This window comes from Ammodytes marinus (genome assembly GCF_949987685.1).
Source record: "Ammodytes marinus genome assembly, chromosome: 14".
Lineage (NCBI taxonomy): Eukaryota > Metazoa > Chordata > Actinopteri > Uranoscopiformes > Ammodytidae > Ammodytes > Ammodytes marinus.
This window is the reverse complement of record NC_137218.1, coordinates 21400860-21427554: the sequence shown is the minus strand read 5'-3', so window position 1 is coordinate 21427554 and position 26695 is coordinate 21400860. Positions and strand designations below refer to the sequence as shown.

Sequence of the window (26695 nt, the reverse complement as noted above, 5' to 3'; positions counted from 1 at the left end):
TGTGATTAGGTACATATTGTAGCACAGCTGCTTTTCCCCACCATGTTGTTTATGATCTCTATGCTAATGCCATTTCCACTATAACACCATGGAACGTTATCCGAAGATACTGATTCAGCACTGCCACACGAACCAATCACTGGGCGGTTTCTGCCGTTTCTGTGTCAGCAATTCATATTTGGTGGCCTGATCATTCTCAAAGCAATGTGAGGCTGACACGGTCTGAAGGGGGAAGGGTGTTTGTATGTTGAGGATAAGACAAAATAAATCTATAGAAAGAATAAAGAATCTGTTCACTGTCTGGGTTAACAATTTTTTTCACGGGTCAGGTGCAAGTTCTATCTTGCTGCTTGCTACAAAAGGTATCAAGTAACCGATAAAAGGCAAAAGAACGAGTCATTTTGAGTAGATTTTTTCTGCTGTTCTGCTTCTAGCCCTAAACATTCAGCCTTTCATTACTGCCTGTGTCGAGCGAAGAGGTGTGGTTGTAGTGTGATGCGGATATTCCAAATGTTGTTTTAATGAAACCTCTCTGAAAAGAACTGATAACAACTCAATTAATTCACACACTTAAAGGGTGGATTCGGCTTTTCTGGAGATCGCTTGTTGACAAAATCAGTGAATATCTCCTCCATTCTATGTTTGAGCTGAACCTTTACAGGGCCTGGGCTTTGTATTCAAATAAACACACAGTACCGACAGGTAGCAGATCGTGAGGAGATTTTAATTGATTTTGACAAAGAGGTTTTTGACAACAAGCATCCTTCAGAAATGCTGAACTTGCTTTAATTCAGAACGAATCACTCAGTAATTCACATACTTCCCATCAACCATCTGCTGCAGGTAGTAAATGCTGATTTATCATGGCAGTGATTTAAAACTGTAAAGTAAGCAAAGCACACACAGTTGAAGTATGCATTTTGCTTTTGAAAAATTCAAATTTGTCCCTCAAACTAAGGCTTACGCTTGTCCTTATGATCATCTAATACAACCAAGCAACACAGTACGTCTGAACGCCACGACTGTTGGTTCCAGCGACTGTTGGTATAGTCACTGTGAATGGATTATCCTTGTAAACCTAAAGTTGTGTGAATATTGAAGTGGGCTTAGTGTTTACTGTACATGTAAGGGAGTTGTCGTGCATAGCTGCTTACATGTCTACAGCATGGGATGTAATCATTGAAATGAGGCACACTGTGCTCTTCCTGTTGCTCTACATGAGACGCTAGCCTAGAAGTTAGCATGGATGAGTGCATTTTCTCAGTGTTGTTTCGTAAGCTTCAGAGAGAGAACTGATCTCTGCTTTCTGGTTTAGGAACCCTCTCTAAGCAGCAAAAACAGATCTGAATTTGCTTTGTCACTATTGTACACTGCAAGGTTGGCCCATGTATTTGAGTAGTAGTTTGCTTTAAAATGCCATTTTCATGTACTTGAACATACAAATAATGCATAAAGTAGATCTTTCTTCTGATGTTGGTCTTTTGGAATATTGCAATCTGATCTATGGGTGAAATGCATTCTACAAACATGTATCAGTTTGGAATATTTGATGTGACTGGCAATGCATCTGGAGTAAGCGTGTGGTTTTTAAGTGAGAATTTGACTTAAAAAAATGTAAATGTACGGTCAACACGTGGTGCTCACAAAAGTGCGTTTGAGGTACAGCAGTTGCATTTAAATCCACTTTGGTCCTTTTCCAATGACATGGTTTTTCCCTTGTCTCTCCAGGTGCTCCAGTCATCGTAGGAATGAGCATCAACATAGCAAGCATCGACTCCATCTCAGAAGTAAACATGGTAAGTTACAAACTGCTTCTCCGAAATGTGTCTGATTCAGCTCCACACTGCAGACTGCGTAGCAGGTTCACGTACCAACATGCACGCACCAAACCAATTAGATAGGAGATTCTAGTAAATGCATGATCCCCTCACTGGCTTCCCACCAGCCACACACCACTCTGCAAGACAGCACATACGCCTATTCGTTTGCTCTGGCATTGACTTGAGAGCAGTTAAGACGACGAAGTAGCAAAGAAGGCAATATGGCCGCTGTCTGAGTGATGACTTCATTCTGTCTCTTAGCACTCTCTTCATTTTCACTCAGCGTGACACAGTCACTCACAGCACAGCTTTTCTATTACGTGTTGTTTTCTTTCACCTCCTCTGTTTCCCTTCCTCTCTTCTGTCTGTTTGCCTCGCCTTCGCTCCTGGAGTGATCAAATGATTTTCAATCATTTAAATATGTTCATGATGTGCTTGCTATATCTTTGCTCTGGAACCCCTTTGAATCAACGTTTCAGCGTGGGAACCCAGGAACACTTTTGATTAATGATAACTGATGATTAATGTTTATTATCTGCTCAATGACAAACAATATTGTCTGAATTTAATTGTTTTAAGTGTGTTAAGGGTGAGATATTAAAATATACTCTTGGATCAAACAACAAACACAACTACAAAATGTTTGTAACTGCTCTTTCTGTAAACAGTCAAATGTTGATTTTTTTTTGTTGCCTGTGTTTTCATGTAACCATTTCCTAGTGCCTTTCCCTAAATCTGCATGTGATATACTGTAGCTGACATCTTTAATGACGGATATGATGACTAAGAGGGTTGATTGATTCGTTTTTTCTTGCTGTGTTTTCATAAATTTCTTCACAATATTTTTCAATGCACTTTGGACATCTAGTAACCCTTACATCCTTCTTTGTAATTCATGATACAAACACATGAATCGCAAGCTTGCCATTGTGACAGTTAGAAATGATCCGAAATGAATCACACCTCTCGTTTACTTTCAATTCTGTTATAGTATGCAATATTTGAAATCACTGGACTGTGCAGGTTGAAAATGAAGCCAATGTATATCTTTCAATGGTCTGACCGTAGACTTTGACCAGAGGGGCAATGATGCATTTGCTGGCATTGACATTGCAGCTCCACTTGAGCGCTTTTCCAGTTAGATTCAGTGTTATACAGGAGTACTAGCACAGCTGTATTTATTGGTTTGCTGCCCATCCTATTTTACAAATGCTGAGCTGTTAGGTTTTTTTTTCGATTGTGTCAAAACCCTAAACACTTTTCATGATCCGAGGGCATATAAACAGTGTTGTAGTGCCCTCATAGCAGATGCTTTTCTTTCATTACTGTTGTTTTTCTATCAAAGTTGCTTATTTCCTTTTTGACCTTTATGTAATTACATTGTGGTAAAGTGCTGAATAGAGGGATTAGATTTTTTCTATCTGTTCATATCTGTTTGTGAACAAAACCCCTTTAAGAATTATGGTACAGTATTTCAATAACGATTTCAGAACCGTTTTTGTTGTTGTTGTTTTGCCAATCATACATCTACGTCTATGCGTCACTCACAGTTTGAGAAAGCGTTCCCACTATATCTGAAGGGGTCACTTAGATATCTATGTCTGGTTTCATCAGACATAGAAACAGTCAGATAAACGCAAAAAGAAGGAATTTTTTTTCAAAACTGTTGCTGTAGTTAATGATCTTGTGCTGACCTATTCTTTGCTTCACTTACGTTCTTCCTTCTCCCCAGGACTACACCATCACAATGTATTTCCAGCAGAGTTGGCGAGATAAGCGTCTGGCCTATAATGAGATGAAACTAAACCTGACTCTGGACAACCGTGTAGCAGACCAGCTGTGGCTCCCTGACACCTACTTCCTTAATGACAAGAAGTCCTTTCTCCACGGGGTGACAGTAAAAAACCGTATGATCCGCCTGCACCCTGATGGCACTGTCTTATATGGGCTGAGGTAGGAGCAGTAAAAAACTCTGCTTTATGTTATATATACGTACACATACATCTCTTATTATATGCATTGATTTTATACATTAATTATGGCTTTCAATATGTGGCTAATAATTAGTGTGAATGCGTAGGATTTCTGGAATTCTGTAGAAATGCATCTTCTAGTTATTTTTCTTCTTCCGTATGTTTTTGTGGCTCGCTGTGACTCCTTTAAATGTTCAGCTATTCAAACCATACAACTATCAAAATGACCAGCTCTTTCAGTACATTGTTAAGCTTATTTTTCTAGTTCTAGTTCCGTTTATTATTTGTTGTTTTAAATCAAATTTGATTATGTTTTTTTTAACATGTATGCACTAGGTGAACCTAGTGGTACTAGCTGCAATTTTCAGAGAAGATTTAAAAAATGAAAAAGAACTAAATGGGTGTCCACATTTTTATTTAATTCACACATTGACACTGTGCGACACAAAATACAGTACTGTAGCTTTAAACAATAGTTGATCGGTGTTAATTGTAAGTGCAATCTGCAATTCTGTAATAATTTAAGGTCAGTGGAAGTTATTTTTAAAGAATCACTCACACATTCCTTTTTTTGCAAGTATAATGAGGAGCTCATAAGCAATAAACGGCACCATTACTCACTTCAATACATCGAATGTTTTGCTTTTACAGCATTACTTTGTCTGGACTGTTTCAATATGTTTTAGTATTTTAGCAATATCATTATTGTTACGTTTGGCTGCAGTACCTGCTGTTTAGCAACAGTTACATAGTCTCACAATAATATAAAGTAGTTATACAGAACTGGTTCATTGTTCATACATCTCCAATTTGCTTTTGCAGTCCAAAGACAAAACAGGTCAAGTGAATTGGACTCTCTAAATTGCCTCTAGGTGCTAGAGTGAGTGTGACTGTGTTTGACTAGGAGCCATGTCCAGAGTGGTTCTTTGCCTTTTACCAAGTGCATGCTGGGAGATACACAGAAAAGAAAGGTGGTACGTTTTAGGGAAGGGATGGCTAGATTTCTTGTGTCATTATAAATTATACTTTTGAAAAGATTGAATAATGCAAGGAGATGAAGCCTCCGAAAATAAATATGAAAAATTGTTCACCCATGCTTGGTTAGACTTTAGCCCTCCAGTGACCCTTAACAAGATGTGCATGTACAGAAAAATGGATGGATGGCATCGCTCCATGTTTAGAAATCTAGGGCGAAAGTAAGCGCTTGCTTAAATAGTGGCCTAGAAAAAGCAGGAACACTTAATTGACAGATGGGAAAGAGAGTAGTTGATATACAGTTGAGTGTTACCATCATAGACTACTGAGGTAATTTAATTAGAAAACTGCTGTCTTTGTCTTTGGCCTCTGTCGAGTGGCAGTGATACAGCACAGGTAAGTTTTGATACATTGTGTCCACACGTGGTGCTGCAAAAAACAGGATCACAACCGTCAGTATAAGGTCCTGTGATAGGATGTGTCGTGACTGATGTATTTTTGGCAACAACAAACATACTTTAAGGCTTTATTTATAAAGTTAATAGGCTATAAAGTTCTGACTGTGACTCGAGACAAACAACAACAATATTTTGGAAGTTGACAGGTACATTAAATCCAAAAATTCATTGACCTAGAAAGGCTAAAAAAAGGTCCAAAATGTGCTCCGTCTTAATGTTCCAGACAACAGTGACAAACTTGATAAGTCAGTCAACAGCACATGTGCACAGAGGGACCCGTCTAACTTCCCTTAGGGACTTCTAAAAGCATGACGTGTCCCGAGGTTTGCTCAGACTCAGAATGGATAGCTGCGTTCCTTAACACAAGTCATTAAAATAAAGTAGTTTGATGGAGCCGAGAGGCCGGGGACGTGTTTTGTTCCATGAATAAAAGAAAAAGGCAAGTGACAAGGTGTAGATCTTATGAAGTAATGAATTATTAATACAGTAATCAGTATCCAGAAAGTCTGAAATACTAAATTGGTGCTGACAAAAAAAAAGGAGATAGGGTGGCTGGAGTTTTTTCTTTGATGACTCTTCATAAAGTATCATCATAGAAATGCAGTCTCACTGCTGCTGCTGAGGAGCAAGCCGCAGATGTCTGGCCACTAGATGAATCTTTATGGTTCCTTCTTTACCCTTTGCACTCTCAGTGCAACATGATGCATGGTCCGGAGCAGGATGAGCATATTTTTTCTTTGAGTAACACGTATATCAGCTGGTACTGGTGGGGCATTCTTCAATGAAGACAAATCAAATCACCTTCTGTCCAGTCTACTTCTGTGGCTGTTTAATGGCTACAGGCATTGAACTGCAATATATCGCACATGCAGTATGATAGCAGCAACAAGCCCTTTACTAAAATTCTAATTCAGTATTAAAGGTGCACTATGCCGTTTCAGGGGAGGGGAATTTGTTTACATTGGCAGAGCCTGCAGTTAGTTAGTAATTCCTTGTTTTGAATATTTCCATCATCTTAAATCAAAACAAGATTATTTTGAGGAACCCCCTAGAACCGGACGCAAGACTGGAATATGTTGTGTGTGGACAAAACTGTGGGCCCTTCTGATATAAACAACAACAGTGAAACAGTTGTTTTTAAGGAAGCTTTCTAACTTAAAACCGCGTTCCATGGTTCCAACTTCCCTGTGATTAAAGTTTGTTTATTCAGTGATGTGAATATTTCTTAGACATTTTTCACTTCTCAGACACACCCAGAGTTACATAGTGCACCTAATCAGGTAATTAAATGTAACATTGATTGTTCTAAAGTTGTGCTGGATGGAAAAATCCACCAAGTAAAGCAGGCGGACACAGGTTAAATGTCACATGAAAATGATTCCAGAATGACACTCCCAGAATAAACAGTCCCAGCTGCTCCACTCAGGGCACGTACCTCAGCACATCCAGGTTCCCCACAAAAGCACCGAGCAGGCACGTAGCATAGCAAAAATGGACTAGTGCCAGCAGAAAATAGCATTACACCTGCATTTGCACCTCTTCTGGCTTTGTGCCTGCATGAAACACAAGGCTTAGGCTGTCGCTAAGGACAACTAGCGTCAGCCATTCCTCAAACATCTCGTCTCCAAGCGCACACTGCACAGGTTTTCTTTAATGTTATCATCACCCACTGCAGTAATGGCAAAAGGCAGATGGCATCAAAACCATTGGATCTGTCCCCCAGACCAGTTTTTAGGCAGTGTACAGTAATTAGAAGTGATGCAGAATCAAGCCATGCCTCCACAAGCCTCCTGTAAGCATGCAATTAAATTGCTTTGTTCAAATGTTTGACTTTGCCCAAGGGTTGTGTGGACATTTTTCGCTTTTTCCAGAAGGATGGATGTAACTTTAATAACAAAAGAGGTTGTATTCTCAGTTCGGTACATTCGAATGTTGCAAGTGACCACTCGAGGTTTTCTTAAATGCATTTTCTTGTAGAGACCGCCTGTTTGAATCCGTCCCCCGTGCCTCTCTTGAGCACGGTAAAATGCAAACTGTGGACAATCACATTACACACACTACTGCACCCTGTGCTGCGCTCTCACCTATCCACTCTCTCTCTCTCTCTGAAATGTGCTGATACTGGGGGGGGGGGGTCTTTTAGCCTTTATTTACCTTGATTCCCAGTGCTTCCAATGATTTTGATCCAAGCTCTGCTGATTTGTGTTGATCAACCACTTTTATTTTTGTATTCATTCTAGGTACACGCTTACATTATCTTCTTACCCACTGATTGCATAGTCTGTATACCTGCAGTGCCTCTTCTCTGGCTAAACCAGGATTGCACCCGTTTTCATTGGGATTGTCCTATATGTTTCTACAAAGCAGAAAACATTGATCAGGCTTATTAAAAACGTTCTGCTTCTCAAGTAATGTTCTATACTTGAATACAATGTTGAGCTACTTTTAATTGAGTGTTTCTATTTCATGCAACTTTATATTATTACTCCGAACACATATCAGAGGAAAATATTGTACTTTTTACTACTACATTTATTTGACAGTTATAGTCCCTAGTTGTCATTTTTGTATGCTTGAGATATACCGTAGTTCAATTTTTACTCTTGTGCTTGATTTTTATGTGGCGAGGAGGGAGGGGGCTGTGTCTGCAGACTGCTGAGCGGCGCAGGAATGCGCTTGGGTGTTGCAAACAAACAAAGTCATTCCAAACATCAATAAAAGAAGTCGTGTCAGTAGAAAGTGTCCAGCCCGGTGTGTGGTGGTGGCAGCACAGGGTTTTTTTCTCTAAACTTCACCAGGGAGATAAGAGGCTGAATCATCGTTAGAGATCTATTTGACGATCCCGGTTTGGTATAGTGCACGCGGTCCTGAGAGCATTGAGCAGCTTTGTTGAGCTTAGCTATCGCCAGATGGTGTTTTTCTTTCTTCCCATTCCTATGAATCTGCTCTCTGGTGTTCCTCTGTTTATTAAAGTATTGTGTAGTACTATGATCCTCTTCAGTTAGCGAGCTACCTTGCACAGAAGGATACAGGAGTAGACTGTGTAGGTGTCAAAACTATTGCTCACGTATCTGAGGGCCTCCTGGATCTGTAGTGCTGAGCCTCTGGGATCCACCTCCAGATTGCTTTTAGTTGTCATGTAATGCCGGCGCGATAAGTGGTCTGGAAAGCCAGGAGTGGTCTGTAAAAACAAGTGGAATGAACCTTTAAAGGTGGTGTCAGCGATTCTTGAGAATGCGTGTTTTCACTTTTTGTCAAAATCCGTAAATACCTCCTCACAATCCGCTACCTGTCCGTACTTTGTGTGCGGTGAAAAACAAATCTGGTGTTAATACACAACCTAGGCTCTGTAAACAAACAGGCATGTAAACAAAGTGTATATAAACAAAGAGTCGCAGCAAGCGACATGCCCATTTACAGAGCCTAGGCTGTGTATTAACACCAGATTTATTTTTAGCACACACACAGTTCAGACAGCTACTGGATCGTGAGGAGATCCACCTTTAATTGTGAATAAAAAGTCTCTGCATCCTCAGGTATAGGCCTGGTAGAAAGCTTTTAGTTTGAGTTTTCTTCCACTATTTGAATTGGTTACATTAGTGACCTTTATCTCTCACACATTGATTCTCAAACTTTTGAGAATTTGCCGTGAGTCCAACTCTGACCAAGACACAATTCACACCGACATAGCATTTTGAAACCTACAGAGTAGACTGCTGAGTGTCAGATTACTTTGCCTGCTCAGGTCTGAGGCAGGGCGGCTGGCTGCTGACCATCTCTGGTGGGACTGTAAGTTGCTGACCTACACGTGCTGACATTTCCAAATCCCAGGTCCCTCGCTGCGAGCCGTCCCAACCCGTGCTACTCAATGATGATTCTCTGCTCACTTGTTAACTGTCATATAGATAGTCAATTTTATTCGTGCTGGGTATTTTTTTTCTTCTGCTGCCAAGGGGTAAAGAATGAATTCCTGTCCAGTATTCCAAGCTGCTGCGGCTGCTGCGGCAGGGGTTTCACTGCTTCACTGTGTTACCTGGGGGACTCTCTTTAAAGAACAGTAACTGTGTCCCGACAGGATATGTCTTCCGGATTATCAAAGAGAGCACATGACCTGGCTGTATCTTGAGGTCTCTCCATATAAAAGGCTGTGGTTATTATGTGTTGACAGATGCCTTGTTTCTAAAGTTCAACATCATTTGACTTAAAGGTGGAGTCAGCGATTGTGGAGAATGCTTGATATCAAAATAACTTGTTTTTGTCAAAATCAGTGAATATCTCCTCACTGGATTCTTTGCAGCTCACACAGAGTACGGACAGGTAGCTGATCGCGAGGAGATATTCACAGATTTTCAGTAAATTTGACAATTTTGACAACAAGTGTTCTCCAGAATCGCTGACTCTGTCCTTACAAGTTAGAAAGGTGTTGGTTATATCTGTTGAAATATTTATGTTTCTCTTTTTTTTTGTCCTCACACACCTTTTTCTTCCTGCCCATTTAGTCTGAGAAGAAAATGATGTCACATAGTACTCACATACCAATCAGGGTTTAGCAAACATCTTAATCAGAATCTGATGAACTCCGAACAAGTAACTCCAAAAAATGGTCAGCCTTTTTGCCGCAGTGCATCGAGCCAACCATTATTTCTCTGATGCAGGTTTAAGTTCAAGTTAGAATCATCATATAATAACATTACTTGGGGGAATGGTAAAATATAAATAAATAAAAAATCCAACCACTTTGGATATCATTTCACAAACTTGTTCCCAGAAGTATTGAACCAGGCAACCTTCCTACTTCAGGGAAGTCCCTTACGGATTTAACTGACATGTATTACAAATAGAAGACACCAGCAGCTTCATTAGGGCTCTTTTCTTTGGGGTTTAGTAAAGTCGATGAACAAACTTCGAATGCAGCGGTTAATGATTCCAATTGTGTAAGGATAGTCTGAGATCCCTCCGTATTTTTTAGAGCCATTTTATTGATAAAGATGAATGAGCAAGATCTTCAGTCAATTTCTATACTACTAAAATATATGTGAACCATTTAACTCTCATTGTAACGTCTCATTGGTGTTAGTTCATTAAAACACATTTTGTAAAGGATGCATAACCACTTGAGTGTCACATACAGGGAACTCCATCAGCCAACATAGAAAACTGAAGTTAGAGAAAGAAAGAGTGAGCTGGAATATTACATTTCTTCCAAATCTTTGAATCTCCTCCGATGGCCGAGTGACTTTGCCTATTAATGTAATTAGGCATGATGCTATCTCCTCACAGTGGATATGAGCGGTAGCCCCGCTGCCACTGGTAGCGGAGCAGCCCTGTGAGACAGCAGGGAGGTGCAGCAGAGCAGAGCAGCGCAGAATGCACTTTGAGCAGCGTATTGCTTGTGCAGCAGAATGCAGCTCAGTGTCATTTTGCATAATAAATATAAAGCTGTCACACATTTTTTTGTTTATGTACTATTTTCTTTACCCTTCTGGTGCCTTCTGCTATCACGGGACCCAGGGGCCCCACATGTGTTAATCTGGCCCAATCAGCTGCGGCGGAACATATTTTGTTTTCCAATTACCTGCCGACAGCATTCTGTTCACCCCACCGTGACCAATTTACAAACTCGGTGTAGAGCAATATATTTCCAATGCAAACAGCTTATTATCTGCTGTATGGCTAATTATAGGTACTGTAGATGGCTGTGTACGTTTGCTCACTGCATCAATGTAAAACCACACACTCTAGCCGCTTGGGTGGCTCTGACTTAAAACATGATTAAAAAATGTATCCAAAATGTGAAATGTGCTCAAAAGACAAAAAACTTCATGTTACTCCCATCATGCTCTAACATACACAGAGAGACATGCGCTGCGCATGGCAGACCCCCCCATGTGAACGTGCTGGTGGCTTCTGACAGAGATGATGGGCTGAAATGTATTGTTCTATTTCATTTACATGGGAGGGCAGTGAGCGAAAGCTGCTATAGGACGAACACATAGCAGCTGGTATGAACAGAAGAAATGTAATTACTCAAATGTGCTGCACCGGTAAATATTCCAGTTAAATGCCAAAGAGCCCTACATGTGTAATTTGTAGCCAAAGCTGTTTTCCTGGGCTACTGGATTTATTGACATTAATAAACTGCTACACATTCGTCTTTTTCCTGAGCTACCTGGCAAAAATGCACATCTCGGATCTAGCAATAAATAACGCACATCGACAAAATCGTAGATGCTGAGCATTTAGTGATCCACGAAAAAAGGAAATGCTTCTCCAGACTACTCACAGAGACATACAAATTTAATCACATTTAAGAGTGTCCGGAAGAAAATAGGGAATATTGTCATAGTACTCATGTGAAAGAGCAATGTTTTCCTTCTGCCATGTGTACACACAGTTCTCTAGCGCCCAGCCCTTAAAAGGTTTGAGAGGTTAAGGACCATGGATGTGCCACAGAGTAACATACTTTGAAACCCACTAAGATACACGTAGTATAGGCAACATTTCTGAACAATAATATAGGCTTAAAAGCTAGCCATGGATTATTGAACGGCATGAAGTTGCTTGTGTTCTTGTCTGTCCATGTCTTGATGATGTATCTTACAGTACCTCTCTGCTATATGTTTCTGTCTTTTTCTCCTTATAGAATAACCACCACAGCTGCTTGTATGATGGACTTGAGGAGGTACCCTCTTGATGAACAGAACTGCACCCTGGAAATTGAAAGCTGTGAGTACTGCATGAGAGCCTACGTACATGGGAATGTATTGACTTTGTCCCTCACGCCAAAGACCTTTCCACTGAGCTTAGAGCAATCTCTCAAAAGCAACAAGCCTGATTACCGGAATGCTGTTGTCTGGCTTTCATCCATCTATCCTCAAATCATTGCACTTTAACTCTTAATATGAATTGAGCTTATTTGGTAAATACATTTGTGTAGGATAATTGTTAGGATTCACCAGTGGAATATTTGGCGTATTTCTCAATATGTGCCATTTGTCAGATGTATTAGCTCTGCAGTGAGAAATAGAAAAGAAATCCCAGTGCTTGGTGCTGTGCATTGATTGCTGCTCCCTCAGTATGGTAGGTGGACAATTATGTCTTGATTATTGGTGACCTTACTTGACCCTCAATATGGCTCTCAACACATGTCATGCAATGTTTGACTGCATATGGTTTAACACCAGCTCACACCCACCACAGCTGCAATAATAATACAATTATTATTATTATTATTATTTTTTTTTTACATGTGACACATAACCAGTAACTAATGTATGTAATGTATGTAAATAACAAGGAATTGATAATCAGGTATCGAGTTCCAGTTGATGAATATTGAATCTTTATAGAAGTGGTCAGTATGGATATATCCGAGTGTTTGGTTCCATGAAATTCTAACAGTTTGTTATCAAAAACAGTTACTTATAATTATCTGCCAAATTGAATGAAAGGGAAAGTTCAGCAATATTGATGTGGTGTTGTATGAGGTATTTATGCATAGTTAGACTGTTACCTTATGGAGATGGCGATCACTGTAGTCACTATGAATAGTTTGCGGGAGACGTCATTGTAGCAGAAGTCTGCATTGTACTATTGCAGACAGGGCCAGCAGAAAAACGCTTTTTCACCACACATATAAATGCTTACATAAAAAATGTATATGTTGTTTTAATTGTACGCTAAATGTAGGTGATTTTTTTCACTGCTTTAGTTTGCTGCCAGACAGCCGTTTATTTTTGCACTTTGGGTCAAGTGTAGCCTACTGTAGTTTGGCTTTTTGTATAACTACTCCAACTACCATAGCTATGAGTAGAACAGCTGGTTGGCAAAGTGATAAGCTGCACCGCACCGGCGCAAGTTGCCATGTAAATGCATGGCTGAACTTTTTTTTGTAAACAGTGTCCCAGCTCTTGTGAATCACATTGTTTTTGCCTCTTTAATATTATTCCCCTGATGAAAAAAAAAGAAGTCCATGCTTATGAACCGGAGAAAATAAGACAGAAATGCAGACTTCACTTGAAATGACACAATATCATTTAATTGATGTTGTTTCACGTATTATTATTATTTTTTTCTTCTTCTAATGCTTTAATTTAGATGAATCAATATCCAGGAGAAAAATTTGCGGGTTGTGTAATTAAAAATTGTATTTGCTTGATCATTTTCATTGAGCGCAACATCAATCAACCCCCCTTGCTCAATACACCAGATATTTGTGGGTCTTGTTGTTCAAAATAAAAGTGCCGAGTGTTGTCCTCGGAGACATCTGCAGGCAATGAAATATGGATATGCCATGAAATAAAAAATAGTTGCAAGCATATCTTCTGTTTGTGCTCATGGAATTATCTGCACTAGTGGGAGTCATGCACACGAACCATCAGTTTGATTGAGTAGGCAGGCAGTTGTTTCAATTTCATGGACAATGTCACATTTCTTTACTCTCATGACCTCCGAGGGAGATTTAATGGTAATGGCTCTTGGTCCCTTAGTGAGTTTAATGCCATCCAGGTCTGGACATGGCGTAGCGGAAAGTGAAATGTAGTAACACTTCCCGGACTGAGAAATGGCTTAGCAGTAAATGCATGCTGGCCTATTGACATAAATCTACCACTGTGGTCACTTTCAATTGCCCTGCCAGTTGAGAATGTGTGGGAGCACCATACTAAGTGACACATGTTCATAAATATTCATGCAGGTGGTAATACATGCAGTGATATAGCTCCATAGGAGTCTGGACAGTGGTGCATGTGATTGTATGTTGAGAGAATAGTCTGATTTAAATCTAAGCAGGAAGGGTTTCTTTGTTGTAGTGCCGCCGTCAGTGCTGAATAGTCCTATTGGAGAAAACACGAAAGTGTCCCCATTCAATTGGAGTTTGTTTTGCTAAAAAAAAAATATATAGGCCTTTATCCCGAAACATGGCGTTTTTCAGAACCAGACCTTTTCAGTTGGCTTGGTTCATGCAAAATGCTTTGCTTCGTTAGTGTTACACATCGCTTCTGTTCATAAAAAGGGATGCATAAGTAAAAAAAAGCAAAGAAGAAAAGTCACTTCGATTGAGAAACAATAATTGTCTCAAGTGCACTTTTACTGTAAATCGCCGTCTCTATTGTTCGATAGAGGCGCACAATGAGACAACTGTGTGCTCAGCGGGGGGAAAAAAATACCCGAAGGGAATATGAAGTGTAATTTTTTTTCCCATTTATTTTTCTTTGCTTAGCTCTGAATAACTTTATTGCAACATAGAACATTTTTTATTTGTCAAAGCAACCTCCACTCACTATTCACACACTTTAGACAGGCTTTTAAAAGAAAAATGGTTGTTCTTTAATGGTTGTTTCTTCAACACACTTGTACACTCACATGTTTTATTTTATTGTCTTTTCTCTTCTCTTCTCTCCTCCACATCTGCCCTGACCTCAACACAGATGGTTATACCACAGATGACATTGTATTCTTCTGGCAAGGCGGAGACAAAGCTGTGACGGGTGTTGACAAGTTAGAGTTACCTCAGTTCTCCATTGTAGAACTGCGCTTGGTGTCCAGGGAGGTCAGGTTTACTACAGGTAAGGCCGCTGTTCAAAATGCCTCAAAGCTAATTAATCTGGACACACTGCATACACAAAAGGATTCGTACATGCTCATTAAACACCTCATCTGTGTCACCGCTGTGGGTTGGGTGAATGGGGGCATCAGTAAATACGTCATTGTCACTATGGGGAATATGATTATTTTAGGGTTGCACAGAAAGACAATTTTCTCTTTGTGTGTGCAGTTTGTGGGTGTCCGATTCCACATATTTGTAAAATGTCAACTGGCTTGCAAAGCGGGGTGCCAAACATTGACTCACGATATCTACAGAAGCCCTACATGTAGAATGACATAATTCATTCTCAGTGTTCCTATGAAAATCATTAACTGCAGTATTATATATAAAGAAAAGAAGGATATGTACTGTATGTATATATAAGGAATATGAATGTGTGTATTTCCAACCATGAAACAGCTCCAACATAGCTGAACGCTAATGAATCCATAAACCTACACTTACAAGTAATTTTGCATAATTGAATTTAGACACGTTTAGTACTCAAATTTTAACTGCATATTTTACATGACGAATAGCTTCGCATTTTGGGAAATCAGTTTTCTGCCTTCTTGCTGAGAGTGAGATGAGAAGACTGATATGAGAATTAATTCTCATTAAGAGTGGGAACAGTGGGAAACAGCTAGCCTGGCTCATTCCGCAATACCTGCTTACCAGCACCTCTAATGCTAAATCTCGTTTGTGATTTTTTTTTTTTTTACACAAACATCCATATCGACCGCCAGGTAACGCACCGGCCTATTTCTCCTCAAAACTGGTAAGAAAGGAATGCCAAATTGTCTGTTACGCCATAGGAATAAAGAACCTTAAACCCAAAGAAAAGTGTGTGGTCAATGTGGGCGCGTCTAGCAGCGCACTGCCTGGTAACCAATTGGAACACAAAAGTATTGCACTTTTAAATAATTCTATAAAACAAAGAGCAGAAGTTGAACAAGGGGTTATGAGTCCATTTAATGGCTAGGTGCAGTGACTTCCTTAAGTCCCGTTTGTCATGTGAGGTCGCCAGACATCAAGCGGAGGCTCCAGTACCGAGATATAACGCTTTCATTAGAAAGCTATAGAAGTGCTGCTTGTTGGCGGATTCTGATTTTTATTTACTCTGGGAGAGGCCAGGCTAAGAGTTTCCCCTGCGGTTTTTCAGTCTTTATGCTAAGCTAAGCTAGTCGTGTCTCTGCCTGTAGCTTCATTCAGTGCACAGACATTAGAGTGGTATTGATCTTCTCATTTAACTCAGTGTTTTTTTTTCTCAGTGTTTTCCCAAAATGATGAACTTTTTATTTAAAGTAAAGCATCTGAGTAGTTCTTCCATTGAGACTCAGTTAAAGCTATGAGGATTACTGTTCCACAAGAATATATCTACATTCTAAACTCCAGTCCCGTGCAATGCATACAGGTCTTTGGGCAGTGAAGTATGCTTATTCTACATTCATTATGGAATAGCCTAGTCTGTGGACATACTGTTAGTGCGGTGATTGCATGAAGTATGGTGTCTGCTATGTTATTTAATCTCTTACCATAAAAACAAAACAGTCTAAAGTAATGTGTCAGTTGCGGGACATCTTTGTGTGAATGTAAATATAATAATCTTTATTTCAGTGGACCCTATCTATCCCGTAAGCAACCTCACTTATTCTGAAAGGACTACACAATTAGACATTTTATTAAGTGCAATTCTCATGTTCGAGTTCAAAGAAATCCGTGAACATTGGCCACCGTCGGGTGATCAAAGGCATTTGTCTCCGACTTGATGAAGTATGTATGCGAAGGTATTGATTCATTAAAAGATTTAGAGGAACCTGGAGATGATGAGGTCATTCATCATTGTGTGTTCCCCCCATAGTGAATAGCCTTTTTAGATTAAAACAATCACCCTTATCTGAAGCCTTCCTCCCCCCCCCCTTTGGTGACATATTGGAAATAAAACAGTAGATTGAATACATAGAATGGAATTTAACTATATTTAGAGCAATTTGTATTGTTTTCTACCTTGTAAATATCCCATTATAGCCGAAGCAGAGATATCCTGCCTTGATTTTAGTTTATAATGTTTTTTTTTGTTGCATCAGCAGTGTATTATTGTGCTTGTAGCAACTTAAGTGCAGTCAAAAGACCAATTAATGTCTTGGCACAACCAGCTGATGGAATGACTTGACAACCACCCTGCAACCACATCCATCAACACAGTAACCTGCCTCTTTCAGCGTTCAGGGCATGCGTTGCCCTTATGAACCTCTAAATTGCCCCTTTGCTAATGTTTAGAGGACAGAAAAAAAAGTGTGAAAGAAAAGCAGAGCAGCTCTCTGTGACAATTCTCAGAGGGATGCCGGAGCTGCCTGCTGAGATAGGGGGTTGCAGAAAAATCTGCCGTGTTTGCGACTTTCTGCCATGTTTAATTGGAATCGAACTTGTCCCTGGAAAGGAATCCATCGCTTTGGGGAAATTAAGTGCTCCATCTGAACAAATGGAGAAATGACTACCCTGCGCATTGTCAAAGTGCACCCTTTGGAACTCTTAAGATGTGCCAACGTTTTTTTTTCATTTTTTTCTTCTTTCACTGTGTTTTGGCTCTGCCCTGCCCATTTCCAAACAATCACTTCCTGCTTCCTCCTCACAGGTTCATATCCAAGGCTTTCGCTGAGTTTCAGGATCAAGAGGAACATTGGATATTTCATCCTGCAGACATATATGCCCTCCATTCTGATCACCATCCTCTCGTGGGTCTCCTTCTGGATCAATTATGATGCTTCTGCAGCTCGGGTGGCCCTGGGTAAGACACAATGCGCTATAATACGTATCTACTTCTTGTACTAACAGTATGTAGCTGTCACATGCCCAATGTTGATGCTATATTGTCTACATTTACAGGCACATGAAGCTATCAACTTTGTTTTGATTGAGTCAAGAAAAACACTATTCTAGTATCCTGAATGACAAACCAAATGCAACAGTCACAAGCCCATAGGCCACATCTTTGACCTCCATTCATCCAAAGTAATCCTATAGAATTTCCGTGGCTTCGATGTGATGCTCACTCACTCAAAGTAAAAACTCTGATGTTGAAAATATGGAGTGACGAGTCGCACTTGTCACATACTATGAGTAAGCCTGAGAGGAATGCTCACTCATTATATAATGAATGTGTCCTAATTATCTCAAAGTAGAACACAGAACATCACAACATCCAGCAAGACTTCACTATTTGTGTCATGTTAATGACATTTAACAATTTTATATCATAGTGTCCAGATGCCACGACAAAGAACCCTTCATATGTTATGTTCACAGGCCTTTGACCCTATGAAACTGTCAAATTCATTTTCATTTTACTGAACCAATTTTGCTCTGTGGCACAAATCCCAATCATCTAGCAAATGTTAGAACAACACCAATATTTTACAAATTGATTTGACAAATGTGAACAGTAAATAGCATATTTTCAAAGGCTGTTAATTCATTCTTTGTTGAAATATGCAGCCCTCTCCAAATGGAAGGCCATGGTAGACGACTGTAGTGTTAATGCAGTGCATTTTAAAGACAATGGAATATTTCAGACTTTGTGTATTGTGTACTACTCAACTTCCTTTTGGTAGAACTACTATACTGTAGCCCTACTGCACTTTTTACTGCAGTCCATCCATCAGAAACCACCATTACTAGTTACTACAGTTTCAGTTCGTGTCACACACACAGTTATAGATGAAACATGTAAAAAAGTTACTTCGCATTACCAGCTACAACATTAAAAATGCTGCCTTAGTAGTAATCAAATGATATGTTGTATACAGTAATAGTATTACATTGACAAGGACCATTATGTTACTTAATGAAACGTTTTGAATGCAGGAATCAACTTTAAATTCAGTATTTTTGTTTAAAATGCAGATACAAAGGTGGAGTCGGCAATTCTGGAGAAAGCTTTCTCTCAAAATCCCTTTGTGTCAAAATCAGTCAATATCTCCTCACAATCTGCTACCTGTGCCGTGAGAAATCCGGTGTTAATACACACCTAGAATCTGTAAACGAAAAAAGGGTCTCGGACGAACCTACTTTAGCTAGCAACATTGCTATTGATATAGGCTAAGATTTATCGCTATGATAATACAGGTAGCATGTGTTTTAGTAGTACTGCAGCAACTGTAAGAAATACGCCTGTCAATATTTGAATAGATTTTTAAACCAACAAGTTAGCAAAGACAAATTATAAGCCGATAACTAGCATAGCCTAAATCAATAGCATTTTTGCGAGCTATGGTAGGTTGGTCCCTGCCACTTTGTATACATACCAGTTTACAGAGCCCAGGTTGTGTACACTAGAGCAGGTATGTTCTACAGAATTGCTGACTCAGCCTTTAATTACAGTAATGTTGTTCAAAGCTGGCGAATGTTTGAAGAGAAATGCCACTTCTTCTTCTGATGGGGACTCTCTTGTTTGTTTGTGTGCTGCTGTACTCTAGGTGTGACAACGGTGCTTACCATGACAACAATTAACACCCACCTAAGGGAGACTCTCCCAAAGATTCCGTATGTGAAAGCCATCGACGTCTACCTCATGGGCTGTTTTGTGTTTGTGTTCCTGGCCCTGCTCGAATATGCCTTTGTAAATTACGTGTTCTTTGGCCGGGGCCCTGCGCAACAGAAGAAAATCAATGAGAGGCTGAACAAAGCCAACAACGAGCGCACAAGATACGAAGAGAAGCGCCTGAGGGAACAGGTTTGCATCTTCGTCTGCTACCTCCCCTTTTCCTCCACTTCCACTGTGTCAGTCAGAGTTCAAGTACAAAACAACTATGTTCTGCACATAAGATTTTCTAGTCGTTTTTATCCAAAGACACATATCCAGTATTCCCTGAAGTAATCTTCCAGAAGCATACTAATGCAGCCACAGCCCAATATGCATTCACCAAACACCATCCATTGCTTCTCCCTCAAGCACTGGCTGCTTTTTATCAAGCAGAGCCTTTTTTCATTGAGACAGCGATTCATCTAGTTCAACAGTGGTGTTAACATTCTCATTTCTTATTTAGGTTGTTGTCTATGTTTATGCTGTAGGCTTCATTCATCCTCGCTCTGCCACCTTACCGTAACGTAGCATGTGTTTTCCAACTGAACCGCACAAAATATCAAAATGCAGAATCATGAGAAGGCATTGTTAATTAAACTATTTGGCTACGGCAGAAGCTGGCATCTTCGGACTGAATGAAGCCCCCCCCCCCCCACACACCCCCAGACCCTCTCTGTATTTTCGTGTGTGAAGTACTAAATGCTATGCGTATTCAAAGTTGTTCCTGTTAATTCTATGTCATTATGCATTGTGTATTTTTGAGAAAAATGTGCTTATGTGCCAAGATTTTATAGCCGTTTTAATGTTCTCCTCATTTTTCTTTCACATTGCAAGGACTCCATTTCCTCGCCGTTTCAAACCAACACCTTCAGGTCATATACACAGCGAAGAAATCTGTATCTCGAAGAACAAAGAAAAGTTGGGGTACATCCATTTAGAAATCATTTCAGCTGTAGGCCAGCCTTCACGATAAAGTCAAGATGATTAAAGCCACTACGAGTAACATTTTAATATCTTTAAAACCGCCTCATGTTTCCTCTGATAGTCATAAATTACCTTTAACAGCAAACGAGACCATCAGTGCAAAGAAAGACGTTTTTATATAGTTTTTATTACTGCATTTGGTCTGGTCGCACACCCAGTCCGATTTTCGGTTTGCGCATGCAGGCTCTACAGTATGGTCGCAGATTTCAGTGTAGCGCAGCAACTCGATTTGAGTAGCCTATCCCTCCAGGTGAGGGAAGGGGAGCAGGAGCCTTGTTTGAGACAGTTATTTGTCGTCATAATGACTGATAACCGGACTGAACCATCAAAGAAAAAAAAGACAATGCAATGAAGAAAAGCTAAAAGGGAGAGTGATAGACGGGCGAGAGGTCGAGGGCGTTGCCAAGCAACGTGTACACAATTTCACTAGACTGCAGTGTTTACTCCTAAATGAATGAGCGGTACTAAAACAAAGTTTACTTTGCTTCACCATCATCAGATGACCATTATTCATCTGAAATAGTCATTATTTACAACAACATAAACACATTAGCCTACCTCATCGTGATCCATACTAACTGCAGTCTCTCGCTTTCTGTGAGGACACGAAATCTTTCAGCTCCGTGAGAGTAGTTAGGTGACACTGCATCAACTCATTGCAATCAGGTGTGTGTAGCACTGACTGGCATTAGTTGATGCAGTGTCACTAACCACTCTCACAGAGCCGAAAAGAGTCCGTGCCCTAACACTTTCAACACACGGACATGCACTATATTGCGTCCTAATCATTTGACACTCGCACGGCCCGCACGCGCTAGAAAACAGCTTTACGACAGCTGGCGTCGTAAGAATACTACCGCTTTTGTCCAAAGGGGCCGCCAAACTGACAAAGTTACTCGTAGTGGCTTTAAGGCTATTTAAATCATTTGTGTCACTTCTTTTGTGAAAGTAATAAAACACTAATAGTTGTTTATTTAAAGAAACTCTTTGATAACTAACTGTTTTGCATGCTAGTAAAAGGATGTTACCATGTCATCCCTACATGTTGCTTTAGCTGGAAAGCTTTGGGGATGGGTGGGAAGGGGTTTGACATTAGTATTATTATTGAGGGGAATTTGGGGTTACTGCTGGATATTTCAGCCCTCACTGACCCCTGCTCTCTTTCCCCGCCCTCCCCCCCCCTCCTCTCCTCTCAAGGTGGATGCGTATGGGAACATCCTCCTCACCACGCTGGAGATGAACAACGAAGTGATGCCTTCTGACGTGGGGAGCAGCGTCAGTGACTCTCGGAATTCGGTCATGTCCTTCGACAGCTCCGGGGTCCAATTCAGGAAGCCCATGGCGCCCCGAGACGGCTTCAGCCACCACTCGCTAGACCGGAGCGCCATGCGGAGCCGGGCCAACTGTCGGCTACGGCGGCGCTCCTCCAAGCTCAAGTTGAAAATCCCCAACCTGTCAGATGTTAGCACCATCGACAAGTGGTCCCGGGTCATTTTTCCCATCATGTTTGGATTTTTCAACCTAATCTACTGGTTGTACTATGTGAATTGATGTGCATCCCACTAGGAATCATGGGCCATATTTTGAGAGCACATTAAATTGGCTTTGATACAGTCGCAAAAATATGTATACACATATACAGAGTTGAACATATGTATATGCATATTTCTATATATTATATTTATATATACACACATGTGAAAACCCGAAGGACCTTTCTGCTGTACAAAGTATTAATAGGATGACTTGAATGTTTAAGAATAATTGTGAGAGAAGAAATTTCAAGGCTTTTGAGTTTCCGTTTCCTCCTGAAAGAAACAACAAACATACAAACAAACAAACAAACAAACAAACACAAGATCCCAGCAGGGGTTTTTGGAACTAAAGACTGCATGATATTTTTGCTAACAAAAAAAACGTGGAAAAAAAGAGAAAGTGAAAGCTCTTGAGAGAGAAAAGATGTCTCAGAGTCCCATTGACTTTTTATTGATACCTATTGTGATCAAAATATCCTCTTCTGCAGCTCATGAAATCAGTAGTGGCTCGTCTGTTCAGGCATCAGCTGAGTGAGATCCTTGACACCCCGCCCCAAATCGCCCACCCCCCCTCCCCTCCCACACCCATTACCCATGGATACCATGCACGGAAATCTCCGGTTCTACTATGTACAGCAACCTTGTTCGGATTATGTGTTGTTCCTTGGGTTTTTTGAAGTGATATTGTTCTCTTTATCGGACATCAGCGCTCTGGCGGCCCTACTGGTCTCTCCATTGGGAGGGTGGGCGGGGGGGGGGGATGTTTGATCGCCCGCATTCCCGCCTAGAGTCGACGCAAACTTGTATTCCTTTCTCTTCTCATGTTATTTTTAAGAAACATGTCCTGGTGGGGGGAGGGGAGAGGGGGGCTTTTTCATTATGGTTAAAAAACAAGTGCTGATTATTGTAGATATGATTTTGTCTTGAAAAATACTGTGATTTCAGAGAGTGTCAGAACATGTTCTAGAGCTAGGGCATTACGAGAAAAAAGAGTCAAAGGTATGCATTACTCATTTTGATTGTGTGAAAAAACCTAAACATATTCTATACATTTTTATCATTCAGATGCTCATGGAAGTATACTTCTTGTAATGTTGATTTCCTCCTATTGATTGATTCACATGCTCGTTAGATGAGTTGATTGACGTCATATCCTGCTTTGTGTTTGCTAAAAGGGAAGAAAAAAAAATATGGCGGGGTGGGGGGGTCGCTTTTGTGATTGGTTTTAAACTTTTCCACAGTGAAGATGTAAGGAAATGTATATTCAAAAGAGTCAACATATCAGCCCACTCAGTTTGACCAGTTGTCATTCGGTATAAGGTGTTTGTTTGTCTGTTGAGCATTTTTTCCAGTGTTGCAGTTGCCGTTCCTGAAGGCAAGATCATTTGATTGGGATAGTGATGGGCAGAAGACCCTGCGAAAAGGATTAGACATTTCACACTCAAAACTCAATGAGTACCATCAACCAAATGCTCCCAGAGACATCAGCCTTATCAGGAATGATACAGTGATCATAGGGGTTTCGGGGAGGGGGGGGGGGGGGTGATAAATAGCCATGGAAGGATGACCAAAAGGCCTGTAATCCATATGCATTACTGTACTAGCACCCACACTCACACACACTGCATTACCAGTGCTCAGGTTCATGCAAAGGAAAAACAAAAGTATTATAGGACCTTGATTATTTACAGAATTCAAACAGGATAATCACATCCTTATCGATTGTGAAATTATGGTACAAACTGAAGTCATAGCATTAGGTGATGGAGGAACATGGACAGTGGACATTGTAGGGAAGACAGGAAAGAGATTCCAGAAAATCCTTCAATTCTTGTTTAGCTTCAGCTGTCAAGTGCAGATCAGCATATTTTCTCTGTGACATCTTCACTTCAGGCTCTAGTGGGAAGAACAGGCTCTGAGCAAAACCTACAAGACCAGATCTAGCACTGGGTGGTCCTGTTGGAAAATGAAGTGATTGGCTCATTAGAATACGCAGCGCAGCGAGGTCCCTGAGAAACATACCGATGGAAAAAGAGAGGGGAATTGTCATACACACAAACACATGGGGACGAGAGGAAGATGGCAGTGGTGCGGAGTAATCAATTTATCATCTGAAAGATCCACTCCCCTCTGGAGCGCAGGGTGTAGTATGCATAAGATGTCTTCAAAAAGGAATACTGATGAGAAACCAATTTGTCTCCATAAGTCATAGTGAAGTTTGTACAGTGATGTGGCCCGAGCCGTGATCCGGGTGTAGTACTTCTTTTTGTTTCAATTTTATGCATTGACGTCTTTGTGCTGACGAGGCAAGAGAAAGAAAGAAAGTTCACCTTTAAATGTCCACTAATATTGATAAAAATATACGGGCAAGTGTTTTGGTTTTGCTAAAGTAACAGGAAGAGTGTTATGTTTCTGTCAACGGCTGAACAATCTGTCGTTTGTCTCTCCAAAGGTCCAAAAACATGGTGATTTCGTTCTAAATGTGAAGAAAGTACATTTGTTGTTATTTATGATAAAGGTGAAAATGAGTCAACAAGTGCCACAATTAAGTGATATAGCAGTGCAATATATTGTGAGAAAATGGCCTCTGGGTTAAAATTGTACCATCTTGAATCTGTGAAACAGGTTCTATTGTGTTATGTAGAGAATATATATTCAGTGTTATACTGTAGGTGACTGGTTTGAGTAACGGCTAACATGGTGGCACATGTGGCAGTGCACTAATTTCAGAGTTCTTCAAAAGTTGCCAAATGGAATCGAGTTAATATTGACATTCGACTAACTTGAACACAGTAGCATCAGCTGTTTCAACACGCCATCATTCAGAATATAGTTTAGAATACCAGCAATCCACCGATTCAACCTAGACACCTAGATTACCCACAATACAACAACATGTGTTATGCTAGTAGCGGATAATGTAGCCTCGAGACACGTGCCTCGAGTAGAGATGGGGAGCAGAAGTCTGGGAAGCTAACTTCTTTCCTATTTCCCACCCCCAGAATTATTACTTATGATTATTTTCAGTCTTCAGACTCAACCGACACTGACTCAATTTATCAAATTTCACACAAAATGCTTTTCTATAGGCTTTTGTAGGCTATAGGCTACTCCCTAAAACCTGTAAACAGACATAGGTGCGTACAATCGGTGGATTTCCCCTTTAACTCATAATAAACATCCCTGAGATATGCACACTGCATTTCCATATTATGAAGCCGTTCTAATCTGATCAATGTAAGAAATGGATGGAGGTGTCTGAGTCCGGGTTATCCAGGCACTTTTGAGGTTGTGATTACAGATGTTGGTATTTATTCTTCAGGTAACCTTGTCCTTTAGAATTTTTTGAACAAATCAAAATACAGAAAAGGTGGTAATAGTGCATCATGAAAAGGTTCATCAAATTATACACATTTTCTTCCATCATTTCATTCTGCACACACTAACCGCTTGTCAAAGTGTTAAGAGGCAATATGATGATTGAGTCAGCCAGACGATACCACTTGTTCCCGTGCAAACGAGCACATGCTGTTTGTAAAAAATGTGGGACTGAAGTGTTATGTTAACTAAGTCAGTGGAACATGTTCAGCCAGATTGAAGCCTGATCCATATTACTCTGTGGGTTCAATGAAATGCACTTACATTTTGGAACGCAAACCAAGACGATTCAACAAAGTATCACATTCACTAAGGTTGGATTATTCCCAGAGATGAATAAAAGCACGCCTATTCAGGTATTAAACTTTCTTTTTTTCAAGATAGCTATCTTTAGTGAACTCTGAACACACACAGAGGAGAAACACTAGCAGCCCTTGCATGCTTGCAGTAAATACCACTCATTTCACTCAGAACATGTTTTACCTGCTTTCTAGACATTGAAATCAGCACATTCATTCCAAGAGCTGTGAGGATCTTCTGTTATATGCTTTTCCTTTAGGATATTTGCTTATACAAGAGAGATTATAGAATTTCTTTTGACACATATGTTCAAAGTGTAGAGGAGGAGAAAAAAAAGTATTGAACTGATTTCAATGTGAATTTTCTTGCCTCTAGTGTATATGTGTAATTACATGTGAATTGTACTGTAAATATGATATCTTTCACTTAATAGTTCTTAATGCATGAACAAAAACATGGCAGTTTCGTAATACCAGCTAGCCTCACTGCTAATGGCATGGACAGCTTCTCTAGCATTGGCATACTTCTGCAAACGAAACCTAAAAAATTAAACAAAAGAAATACACGGTGTGAACAGAATAATGGAGAAATCACTGCAATGTCCTCCGACAGTTGAAGGAGTTTCTGGTGGATCAGCATGTAATTCCTTACATGTCCCCCTTAAGAGCAAGGCTAATGCTAATGCCGTGAAAGGTTCCCGGAAACGACAGCAGGCCTTGGTTCACTGTCAGCGTAAGGGGTGGTGCCATCTTGAATGAAACTCTCTAGTCTGGCTTTCCCATTTACCATATCTTAACTTCGAGAGATTTCAGCACAGTACAGCAACATAGTTTTACCTCAGCCATCAGAAAATCACTAAATCGTCCACGGATCTGCTAAGAGAAATTAAGGGCATGATCAGCTAGCTGGCTTATAGAGGCTAGAGGAGCAGGATGGCCTTAAGAAGGCGAGAGGGATGTTCTTTCCTGTTCCTCAATAAGACAGTCATGTGTGCCCTTGAGCAAGGTACTTAGCTCAATGCCCATGTTAACAATAGAAGTCTTTGTCTGTGCGGGCTAGCTCCCAGAAGTTATTAAGTTTAGCTAAGTGAGGGTATTGATAACT

The 26695-nt window shown here is 40.3% G+C and overlaps 1 protein-coding gene across 1 annotated transcript in view; it reads left to right on the top strand.

Moving 5' to 3' along the window:
• The window catches only part of gabrb4 (gamma-aminobutyric acid type A receptor subunit beta4), a gene marked incomplete at both ends in the record, with an annotated part of 47303 nt that extends 25374 nt beyond the window's left edge, over window positions 1–21929 (top strand). Inside the window, 8 exons of the mRNA XM_080040474.1 lie at window positions 1729–1796; window positions 3553–3773; window positions 11870–11952; window positions 14655–14792; window positions 17448–17600; window positions 19288–19544; window positions 20229–20318; window positions 21576–21929. Of these exons, the coding sequence (XP_079896600.1) occupies window positions 1729–1796; window positions 3553–3773; window positions 11870–11952; window positions 14655–14792; window positions 17448–17600; window positions 19288–19544; window positions 20229–20318; window positions 21576–21929 (1364 nt within the window). The remainder of the gene's footprint in view (window positions 1–1728; window positions 1797–3552; window positions 3774–11869; window positions 11953–14654; window positions 14793–17447; window positions 17601–19287; window positions 19545–20228; window positions 20319–21575) is intronic.
• Window positions 21930–26695: the final 4766 nt, after the last annotated feature.